General features: G+C 45.6%; 1 protein-coding gene across 4 annotated transcripts in view; it reads left to right on the top strand.

The window, feature by feature from the left end:
- Positions 1-3,268: 3,268 nt before the first annotated feature.
- Positions 3,269-12,198, top strand: part of aass (aminoadipate-semialdehyde synthase) — a 108,235-nt gene continuing 99,305 nt past the window's right edge. For 2 of the 4 annotated variants that reach the window (XM_070900576.1, XM_070900575.1), the window contains exon 1: positions 9,629-9,786. Coding sequence is in view for 1 of the 4 variants with exons in the window: in XM_070900574.1 (XP_070756675.1) it covers positions 3,567-3,595; positions 3,976-4,031 (85 nt within the window). In the remaining 3 variants the exon portion in view is untranslated. Of the gene's footprint in view, positions 3,303-3,465; positions 3,596-3,975; positions 4,032-9,628; positions 9,787-12,198 lie in introns of those variants that run through there. The other 2 variants (XM_070900577.1, XM_070900574.1) reach the window with 2 other exon arrangements.

Genomic DNA, 12,198 nt, shown 5'->3' with positions numbered 1-12,198 from the left:
TAAGGTGCTCCACAGGAGTATAAGACAAAAAAATTGACACTGAGCCACATAAGGAGAAATTAGGGTAGGTGACCAAAAGCTTTGTCAAAGAAGTAGGTTTTCAGGAGCTTCTTAAGAGTGGTAGAGAGGCTGAGAGGTTTAGGCAGAGAATTCCAGAGCTTCAGGCCTAGGCAATGGTTGAGTGATTATAATCAGGGATGCTCAAAAGGGCAGAATTATAGGAGTGCAGATATCTCGGGTGGGTGGTGGGCGAGGAGGTATTGTACGGCTGGAGGAGGTTACAGAGATAGGGAGGGGCGAGGCCATGGAGGATTTGAAAATAAGGACGAGAATTTTGACACTGAGGCATTGCTTAACTGGGAGCCAATGTAGGTCAGCAAGCACAAGGATGATGGGTGAGCAGGACTTGGTGCGAGTTAGGACATGGACAGCCAATTTTAGATTACCTCAAGTTTATGTAGGGTAGAATGTGGAAGGCCAGCCAGGAGTGCATTCAAATAGTCAAATCTAGAGGTAACAAAGGCATGGATGAAGTTTTCAGCAGTGAATGAGCTGAGGGAAGGGCAGAGATGTGTGAAGTTACAGAGATGGAAATGGGTGATCTTCGTTATGCTGCGGATGTGTGGTCGAAAGCTCAGTTCAGAGTCAAATATGACATCAAGGTTGCAAACAGTGTGGTTCAGCCTCACAGATGTTGGGAGAGGGATGGAGTCAGTGGCTAGAGAACGGAGTTTGTGGCAGGGACTGAAAACAACGGCTTCAGTCTTCTGAATATTTAATTGGAGAAAATTTCTGCTCATCCAGAACTGGATGCTGGACAAGCAGTCTGACAATTTAGAGACTGTGGAAGGGTCAAGAGAAGTGGTGGTGAGGTAGAGCTGGGTGTCATCAGTGTACATATGGAAACTGACACTGTGTTGTCGGATGATGTTGCCATGGGGCAGCGCGTAAATGAGAAATAGGAGGGGGCCAAGAATAGACCCTTGGGGAACACTGGAGGTAACGATGTGGGGGTGGGAAGAGAAGCCGTTTCAGGTGATTTTCTGGCTACAATTAGATAGATACGAATGGAACCTGGCGAGTGCAGTCCCACCCACCTGGACGATGGTGGAGAGGTGTTGGAGAAGGATGGAGTGGTCAACTGTGTCAAAGGCTGCAGACAGGTCGAGAAGGATGTCATTTGTGACTTTGATGAGAGCCATTTCGGTACTGTGGCAGGGATGGAAACTGACTGGGGGGATTCAAACATGGAGTTGCTGGAAAGAAGGGCTCGGATTTGGGAGGTGACAACAAGTTCAAGGACTTTGGAGAGTAAAGGGAGATTGGAGATGGGGCGGTAGTTTGCAAGGACGGAGGAGTCAAGGGTTGATTTTGTGAGGAGAGGGGTGATGATGGTAGATTTGAGGGAGAGGGGAACAGTACCTGAGGAGAGAGAACCATTAACAATGTCAGCTAACATGGGAGCCAGAAAAGGAAGTTGAGTGGTCAGCAGTTTGGTGGGAATAGATCAAGCAAGCAGGAAGTGGACAAGATGAGATCGGAGAGAAACTGGAGAAAGATGTGAGGCTAGGTGGATCCTTAGAGGAAGTTTGGCCCAGTGGGCTAAGGAAAGGAAGGGAAGAGGCAGAGGCAGCCGAACGGATGGTCTCAATCTTAGAGACAAAGAAGTCCATAAGCTCCTGACACATGCTGTTGGAGGTGAGGGTGGAGACTGGGAGTGGGGTTTTAGGAGATGGTTTGCAGTGGAGAATAAAAGCCGGAGTTTATCTTTGCATTCCAGAATGATGAGACTGTAAATTACCTTATTAATGGTGTGATAATGACTGTAATGCCAATCAATCTCTCTGGCCCAGAATGGGAATAATTTAAACTATGCAATTTGATTCCTGCATGCAGATTTTAAAAATATCAAATTTTAAATGTTTTCATTTTTTCTTGTATTTCCTTTCTCTCTCCCTCTTAATCCAATCTTTATTTCTCTCTTTATTTCTCTTTGTCTACCTGATCAGACTCTAATTTACCCTCCTTCCCTGTTGTTCCTGTTTCTTTCCCATTCTTTAACTCTCACTGTTAGTTCACCAAGGTCCCAGGTGTCCCATTGCCCTGGCCATGTCGTTATCAGCTCGCACTTCCAGCAAGTTACGGCATAAACACATTTCAAGCTGAAAGGTGCGGGAAAAAATATCAACTAACGGGGCACACTCCACTCCAGCAAGATCCGAGCCAATGTGAATGGACCATGGGCAAAACTACTTACCTGATGATATCGTTTCCAAGTTTTATCAATACCTGGCACCAAATTATACCAACCCAAGGTCCTTTGCATCAAGAATTTTTTCAATGTTTGCGACAATATTCAAGTGTGAACAATTATTCTCCATCATGAATATCAACAGTCTAAACTGTGTTCTCAACTTTGTGACATACACCTGAATTCAGTAGTCAGTACTTCAGCAGGTATGGTAGCATAGTGGTTGTTACTGGACTAATAATCCAGAGGTGTGAGACATGGGGAATTTATAATCAGTTAATTTAATATATCTGAAATAAAAAGCTTGCATTAATAATGGTGACCATGAAACTACCAGATTGTCATAAAAACCCATCTGGTTCACTAAGGTCCTTTTAGGGAAGGAAATCTGCCATCCTTACCTGGTCTGGCCTGTATGTGACTCCAGACCCACAGCAATATGGTTAACTCTTAACTGACCTCTGAAATGGCCACTAGCAAGCCACTCTATCATGTCAAAAAAAAACCTGCTACTACAGCGGTTCAAGAAGGTAGCTCACCACTACCTTCTCACGGTCAATTAGGGATGGGTAATAAATGCTGGCCTTGCCAACGATGCCCCACATCCTGTGAATGAATAAATGAAAAAAAACTCGATAGCCACAGCATTTATTTGCTCCAAATGTTGATGCAATGATTCAAGCCAAGAGGTGCCAGGTATTGAGGAGAAGCAGCAGTAAATAACTTGTGATTATATTGGGGCCGAAATTGATGAAGGCCCCCGCCCGTCCAAGTGCCGCCCAAAGGACTGCCGATGGCCGCCGAGGTACCAGATGGTACTTTGGGCGGGGTTTTCATCAGAAAGGTCCTTGAAAGGGCGGCAGGCGGCAAAAGACGGACTTACGTCGCCAATCTGGGCGACAACTGAAGGGAGCTCGTAATCTCGGTGGCAAAGACGCTTGCCACCCAAGTGCTGCCGAGGCTGGAGGCGGGCCCTCGGAGGGTCGAAGACCTGAAAAGGAAATCATCAATAAAAAAACCCATCAGAACACCTTCAGGGGACCCCATCCAGGTAAGTCGCTGTAAAGAAAAAATGTTTACTAACCTTTTTTTTCAGCTCTTCATACTCACCGTTGAGGATAGAACAGCCTCCAGCCAGCGGTCCTTCCCTGTCCTGGCGACGACTCCCGCCGCATCAATATGACATCTTGGCGGGTGGGAGATCAGTTGCGCCACTCGGCCGTCCGCTGATGTCAGGGGGTGGTTCCCGGCAGTTCTCCCCTCCCGCCCGCTCCACACCAAATGGAAAGTGGCACTGGGCACAACCTGGAGAGGAATGTTGGCGACTGTGGGCAGCAGTTGGCTGTAAGGCCATCAATTTCGGGCCCACAGTGCCTTTCGTGACTTCAGGACATCACAGATTACTTTACAGGCGGTGAAATACTCGGCTGCCTATGTCCTAAGCTCTGGATGTCTCTGTTTAAACCGCTCCACCTCTCTACTTCTTAAAACCTACCTCTCTGACCAAGCTTTTGATCATCTGTCCTAATAATTTTTTATTTGGCTTGTGTCATATTTTGTCTGATAACGCTCCTGTGAAGCACCTTGGGACATTTTGCCACATTAAAGGCACTATATATAAATGCAAGTTGTTGGAATGTAATCACTGTTGCAATGTAGTAAATAAAATCCAAGTATAAGTACCACAATGTTTTAACTGTTTCTATTTCTGTTTTCCAATCCAGTTTTCACGCCTGCAGCAGTACTGAAATAGCTTTCATCAAAGTCACAAGTGACAAAGGTAAAGTATCCCTCCTCGACCTGCTTAACCTGATGCAGCCTTTGACACGGTTGACCACTCCATCCTTCTCCAACACCTCTCCACCGTCGCCCAGTTGGGTGGGACTGCAATCGCCTGGTTCCATTCTTATCTATCTAATCGTAGCCAGAGAATCACCTGCAATGGCTTGTCTTCCCCCCGCATCATTACCTCTGGTGTCCCCCAAGGATCTCTCCTTGGCCCCCTCCTATTTCTCATCTACATGTTGCCCCTTGGTGACATCATCTGGAAACACAGCATGAGTTTCCACATGTACATTGATGACACCCAGACCTATCTCACTACCTCGTCTCTTGACCCCTCCATGGTCTCTAAATGGTCAGACTGCTTGTCCAGCATCCAGTACTGGATGAGCAGAAATTTGCTCTAATTGAATATTGGGAAGACTGGACGGTTTGCACCTGGGCAGGACCGGAACCAATGTCCTAGGGGGAGTGTTTGCCAGTGCTGTTGGGGCGGAGTTAAACTAATGTGGCAGGGGGATGGGAACCTATAGAGGGAGACAAAGGGAAGTAGAATGGGGGTAGAAGCAAAAGATAGAAAGAAGAAAAGTAAAAGTAGAGGGCAGAGAAACCTAAAGCAAAAAGCAAAAAGGGCCACAATGCAGCAAAATTCTAAAGGGGAAAAGTGTGTTAGAAAGACAAGCCTGAAGGCTCTGTGCCTCAATATGAGGAGTATTCGGAATAAGGTGGACGAATTAACTGCGCAGATTGCAGTTAACGGGTATGATGTAATTGGCATCACGGAGACATGCCTCCAAGGTGACCAAGGCTGGGAACTCAACATCCAGGGGTATTCAACATTTAGGAAGGATAGGCAGAAAGGAAAAGGAGACGGGGTGGCATTGCTGGTAAAGAGGAAATTAATGCAATAGTAAGAAAGGACATTAGCTTGGATGATGTGGAATCAGTATGGCTGGAGCTATGGAATACCAAAGGGCAGAAAATGCTAGTGGGAGTTGTGTACAGACCATCAAATAGTAGTAGTAAGGTTGGGGACAGCATCAAAGAAGAAATTAGGGATGCATGCAATAAAGGTACAGCAGTTATCATGGGTGACTTTAATCTACATATTGATTGGGCTAACCAAACTGGTAGCAATGCGGTGGAGGAGGATTTCTTGGAGTGTATTAGAGATGGTTTTCTAGACCAATATGTCGAGGAACCAACTAGGGAGCTGGCCATCCTAGACTGGGTGATGTGTAATGAGAAAGGACTAATTAGCAATCTTGTTGTGCGAGGCCCTTTGGGGAAGACTGACCATAACATGGTAGAATTTTTTATTAAGATGGAGAGTGACACAGTTAATTCAGAAACTAGGGTCCTGAACTTAAGGAAAGGTAACTTCGATGGTTTGAGGCATGAATTGGCTAGAATAGACTGGCAAATGATACTTAAAGGGTTGACGGTGGATAGGCAATGGGAAACATTTAAAGATCACATGGATGAACTTCAGCAATTGTACATCTCTGTCTGGAGTAAAAATAAAACGGAGAAGATGGCTCAACCGTGGCTAACAAAGGAAATTAGGGATAGTGTTAAATCTAAGGAAGAGGCATATAAATTGGCAAAAAAAAGCAACAAACTTGGGGACTGGGAGAAATTTAGAATTCAGCAGAGGAGGACAAAGGGTTTAATTAAGAGGGGGAAAATAGAGTATGAGAAGAAGCTTGCCGGGAACATAAAAACTGACTGCAAAAGCTTCTATAGATATGTGAAGAGAAAAAAATTAGTGAAGACAAATGTAGGTCCCTTGCATTCAGATTCAGGTGAATTTATGATGGGGAACAAAGAAATGGCAGACCAATTGAACAAATACTTTGGTTCTGTCTTCGCGAAGGAAGACACAAATAACCTTCCGGAAGTACTAGGGGACCAAGGGTCTAGTGAGAAGAAGGAACTGAAGGATATCCTTATTAGGCGGGAAATTGTGTTAGGGAAATTGATGGGATTGAAGGCCGATAAATCCCCGGGGCCTGATAGTCTGCATCCCAGCGTACTTAAGGAAGTGGCCCTAGAAATAGTGGATGCATTGGTGATCATTTTCCAACAGTCTATCGACTCTGGATCAGTTCCTATGGACTGGAGGGTAGCTAATGTAACACCACTTTTTAAAAAGGGAGGGAGAGAGAAAACTGGTAATTATAGACCGGTTAGCCTGACGTCAGTAGTGGGGAAAATGTTGGAATCAATTATTAAGGATTAAATAGCAGCACATTTGGAAAACAGTGACAGGATCGGTCCAAGTCAGCATAGATTTTATGAAGGGGAAATCATGCTTGACAAATCTTCCGGAATTTTTTGAGGATGTAACTAGTAGAGTGGACAAGGAAGAACTAGTAATGTGGTGTATTTGGACTTTCAAAAGGCTTTTGACAAGGTCCCACATAAGAGATTGGTGTGCAAAATCAAAGCACATGGTATTGGGGGTAATATACTGATGTGGATAACGAACTGGTTGGCAGACAGGAAGCAGAGAGTCGGGATAAACGGGTCCTTTTCAGAATGGCAGGCAGTGACTAGTGGAGTGCCGCAGGGCTCAGTGCTGGGACCCCAGCTCTTTACAATATACATCAATGATTTGGATGAAGGAATTGAGTGTAATATCTCCAAGTTTGCAGATGACACTAAACTGGGTGGTGGTGTGAGCTGTGAGGGGGACACTAGGAGGCTGCAGGGTGACTTGGACAGATTAGGTGAGTTGGCAAATGCATGGTAGATGCAGTATAATGTGGATAAGTGTGAGGTTAACCACTTTGGTGGCAAAAACACGAAGGCAGAATATTATCTGAATGGCGGCAGATTAGGAAAAGGGGAGGTGCAACGAGACCTGCGTGTCATGGTTCATCAGTCATTGAAAGTTGGCATACAGGTACAGCAGGCGGTGAAGAAGGCAAATGGCATGTTGGCCTTCATAGCTAGGGGATTTGAGTATAGGAGCAGGAAAGTCTTACTGCAGTTGTACAGGGCCTTGGTGAGGCCTCACCTGGAATATTGTGTTCAGTTTTGGTCTCCTAATCTGAGGAAGGACGTTCTTGCTATTGAGGGAGTGCAGCGAAGGTTCACCAGACTGATTTCCAGGATGGCAGGACTGGTATAAAGGCCCAGATGATGCATCAACTGGGCCTTTATACATTGGAGTTTAGAAGGATGAGAGGGGATCTCATAGAAACATATAAGATTCTGACAGGACGGGACAGGTTAGATGCAGGTAGAACGTTCCCGATGTTGGGGAAGTCCAGAACCAGGGGACACAGTCTTAGGATAAGTGGTAGGCCATTTAGGACTGAGATGAGGAGAAACTTCTTCACTCAGAGCGTTGTTAATCTGTGGAATTCCCTGCTGCAGAGAGTTGTTAATGCCAGTTCATTGGATATATTCAAGAGGGAGTTAGATATGGCCCTTATGGCTAAGGGGATCAAGGGGTATGGAGAGAAAGCAGGAAAGGGGTTCTGAGGGAACGATCAGCCATGATCTTTTTGAATGGTGGTGCAGACTCGAATGGCCTACTCGTGCACCTATTTTCTATGTTTCTATGAAGCCATTGTTTCCGGTCCCCGCTACAAACTCCGTTCCCTAGCCACTGACGCCATCACTCTCCCCAACTCCTGTCTGAGGCTGGACCACACTGTTTGCAACCTTGGTGTCATATTTGGCCCTGAAATGAGCTTTTAACCATATATCCGCAGCACAACTAAGACTGCCTATTTCCACCTCCATAACATCACCCATCACCGCCCTTGCCTCAACTCATCCACTGCTGAAGTCTTCATCCATGCTTTTGTTACCTCTAGACTTGACTCTTCCAACACACTCCTGGCTGGCCTCCTACATTCTACCCTACGTCAACTAGAGATGATCCAAAACTCAGCCGCCCGTGTCGTAACTCACACCAAGTCCCGTTCACCCATTACCCCTGTGCTCACTGACCTACATTGGCTTCCGGTTAAGCAACACCTCGATGTCAAAATTCTCATCCTTATTTTCAAATCCCTCCAAGGCATCGCCCCTCCCTATCTCTAATCTCCTCCAGCCGCACAACCCCCCCAGACGTCTGCACTGCTCTAATTCTGTCCCTCTTGAGCATCCCTGATTATAATCGCTCAACCAATTGGTGGCCGTGCCTTCTGTTGCCTCGGCCCCAAGCTCTGGAACTCCCTGCCTAAACCTCTCCGCTTCGCTACCTCTATTTCCTCCTTCAGGACGCTCCTTAAAACATACCTCACCTGTGCTAATTTCTACTTTTGTGGCTCGGTGTCAAATTTTTTATGTCATAATATTGCTGTGAGGCGCCTTGGGACGTTTCACTACATTGAAGGTACTACATAAATACAAATTTTTGTTGTTGTTTAATAACTTTTTCTACAAGTGCCACAACGTGGGATCAAGCCCACCATACATTAGGAGTTTGATATGCTAGGGCTGTATCTTTCCCAAAGTAATTGGGCTGTGATTTTGGGAAAGTATTGTAAGCAGCTTAACAAGTTCAATAATATTGTAATAAAAGCAAAATAGATGCATTTAAGGGGAAGCTAGATAAACTCAGGAGAGTGAAAGGAAGAGAAGGTTATGCTGATAGGGTTAGATGAGGAGGGGTGGATGGAAGCTGGCAAAGACTTGTTGGGCCGAATGCGCATCTCTGTGCTGTACATTCTATGCAATATACTGAGAATGCTGGAAACACTCAGCAGCTCAGGCAGCATCATTGGAGAGAGAAACAGAGTTAAACGTTTATTGGTCGATGATCTTGTCAGAAGTATCAAAAATGTTGGGGCTGAAATTGCGGTCGGAGGCTTCCCGTGGGCAATTGCCTCCGACCTGAAGCATTTCTACGAAATTACCTGGTAGTTGGGGAGAAGCGTGGGATTCCGGTGGGGAGGCCTTCTCTTCCCACGCTGCGAAGCGCGCTCCCGTCCTCCAGGTTCCCACGCAGAAGGTGTGACTGCTCAGCCAATCAGGTACAGTATTCCACAGCTTTCTCATTAATAGCAATGAGAACTCCGTATCTGCCAGTTCTCATTGTTATTAATGAGGAAAAAAACACCCTAAACACACATAATAAAAAATAAAAAACACACCTCACATAATTAAAATTAAAGTTAATAAATATCTTAGAGAAAACATTTTCTCCCGAGTTTTTAAAAAGTTTTTAAAATTATGGTTAAAACTAAATGTAACATAGTGGGCAGGGTTTTTAAAAATAATGTGTTTTTAAAAAAGTTATTTTATTATATGTTTGTATGTTTTTAAACTCTTACGTCTGCTATACACCTGCTTTTTTGAGGACATTTGCTGGGCAATCTTGCCCTTGCAATTGTCCTCCCTCCCGGGATAGGGAGGATCTGTTGGGCTCCAGCTTGACAGATGGAAAAGCTGGCATGCGCTGAAAACCGCTTTTGTGATGCCTTCCCGGGTCCGTATACACTCAGTACGGACCGGGGAGGCCGTGATTTCCACATACACTGAAAAATGTTACCTAACATTCAAAAATGCCATCTTGCACAAAAAATGTATTCTAGTTAAATGAACGAATCGATGAGCCGGGGTTGCACAGCTGCCGGGTCGGATTTCCTGGTCGTATATCCAGTGAGGAGGCTGCATTGAGCTGCCGCTCCATTGGCTGCTCCGGGAGCCGAGTCAGTTTCACGCCGCTCTGGAAATAGCGCTGCATTTCCAACCCTTCCCTTTCAAACAGCCGGGCTCTGCTCCACAGCGAGGTGAGTGTTGGTCACAGAGACCCTGAACTTTAGCCGCTCTCTGCCTCTCGCTTTGCAGGGTCGAACTGTTGCGCTCTCGGCGGACAAAGTGTTTTTGTTCTCTCTCACCTCTTCGGGGACTGCGACATCATTCTGATGTTCAGGCCCGTTAACGCGATTATCTAACCTCCCCCTCCCCACCGGGCAATGGCCCAAGCTCTCAGGAACAGCTCTTCAAGGGGAATCTGCGGGCAAACGGCGCAGTTATTCAGGGGGCGTGTGCCGGCCTCGCAGTCTGAGCTCTTTAAAGCCGCCAGCGTCTCTATATTTAGAATCTGTGTTTCCAGTTACTTCTCAGCACGGGAAAACGTTCCCTTACACGTTTTTCACTTCCTGTATACGATGTTCTTTTGAAGGAAAGCTGTATATTTTAATCGATTTGTACATGCCAGGTTTCACATGAAGACAAAAAGCAGAAAGGATAACTAGAAGCTTTTATAAGCTTTGTCGCAGCTGTCTGAAATATAGACTGGTACAGCAGCTGCCCGGGCCCCAAGCTCTGGAATTCCCTCCCTCAGCCTCTCCACCTCTTTACCTTATGGGTAGGTAACACAATGGTTATGTTACTGGCCTATGAATTCAGAGGCCTGGATTAATCCCGCCACTGCAGCTGGGGAATTTCAATTCAGTTAATTAAATAAATCAGGAATAAAAACTACTGAATTCTTGTAAAAAAAAAACCCATCTGGCTCGCTAATTTCCTTTACAGAAACTCCAGACCACATAGCAAGACTCCTAGCACACCACCACCTTCTCTAGGGCAATTCGGAATGGGCAATAAATTCTGGCTTTTGCCAACGATGCCCACATTCCATGAAAGAATTAAAAAAAAAAAAAATCTCTCCTTTACCACACTTCTTAAAACCGACCTTTTTTAAACAAGCTTTTGGTCATTTGCCTCCTTATGTGGCTGTGTCACATTTTGTTTGATAACACTCCTGTGGGATGTTTTACTACATTAAAGGTGCTATATATATACATATACACAAGTTGTCATTCTCTCCTGCTGCGCATCACCCTGCTTACTATGATTTGTATGCTCTGGGTTCCTCCATGCTCCACCCAATGGCTGAAGTGGATGTGTGCTGACATCGGTTGAAGCCACATGGGTCTGAGGTGGCCCTCGACCCCCTTGAGCTAGGTCTTGAGACATGCTAGTTATCGTCTGTGCCAGGTTTGTAGTTGCACGGGCCTCCTGATCCTACTCACTTTCTGGGAACATTGTCACTCAACCAATCCCCTGGTGAATGAACCTGATCTGGTGCATGGGTGTGAAAAGAGAAAAAAAAATATGTACCACCTTTCACGACCTCAAGAACATCCCAAATCACTTTACAGCGAATGAAGTACTTTTTGAAGTGTAGTTGCTGTTATAAAGTAGGAAACGTGGAAGTCAGTATGCACACAGCAAGGACCCACAAAAAGAAATGAGATAAAGACCAAATAAGTTGTTTTAGTGATGTTGGAGGTGGCAGTGAGTGGATGAGTAAGTTGATTGTGTGAATAAAGAGGATGATACAAATTGAACTATTCCTCAGCTTGAAAGGTGCTTCAAGTGTGCCATCTCTGGTCACTTCTACACCCTTAGTGTGCAAAGCAGCCTGAGCACTGCCTCTTCAAAACCGTTAAAGGGCTTGTGTTGTGGGGTGCTCCTCCCACACCATTCTGTTCTTGGCGTTCATGCACCACCTTTTCCTGCTCAGCTGCAGGCAAAAGTAAGTAGACAACAGACTGTCTACATTCTATAGCACAGAGTAGACTGTGACCAGGGATTTAGTCTGTTGTACCAATTGGGCTCGTTCACACTGTTGTAAAGAGGCTGGTCCCCTCTCCTGACCAGTTAATATCAACCAGTTGTTCTGTGCCTTCAGTATTGCAACTGGCAGCAGTTATATAATGTTTAAATCTCTGTCTGATTCCTGAAATAGTGACTTCTTTATTTCTAATTGTGGAATATTCTCAACACCCAAGGGCAGTCCCTTGGAATCGAGGAAGACTTGCTTCCACTCTTAAAATGAGTCCTTAAGTGGCTGAACAGTCCAATATGAGAACCAGAGTCCCTGTCACAGGTGGGACAGATAGTCATTGAGGGAAAGGATGGGTGGGACAAGTTTGCCACACGCTCTTTCTGCTGCCTGCACTTGATTTCTGCATACTCTCGGCAATGAGACTTGAGGTGCTCAACGCTCTCCCGGATGCACTTCCTCCACTTCGGGCGGTCTTTGGCCAGAGACTCCAGGTGTCAGTGGGGATGTTGCACTTTTTCAGGGAGGCTTTGAGGGTGTCCTTGTAATGTTTCGTCTGCCCACCTTTGGCTCGATTGCCGTGAAGGTGTTCCGAGTAGAGCGCTTGCTTTGGGACTCTGCGAATGAT

This window comes from Pristiophorus japonicus, chromosome 15 (assembly GCF_044704955.1).
Source record: "Pristiophorus japonicus isolate sPriJap1 chromosome 15, sPriJap1.hap1, whole genome shotgun sequence".
NCBI lineage: Eukaryota > Metazoa > Chordata > Chondrichthyes > Pristiophoridae > Pristiophorus > Pristiophorus japonicus.
This window is presented reverse-complemented; position numbering and strand designations above follow the sequence as displayed.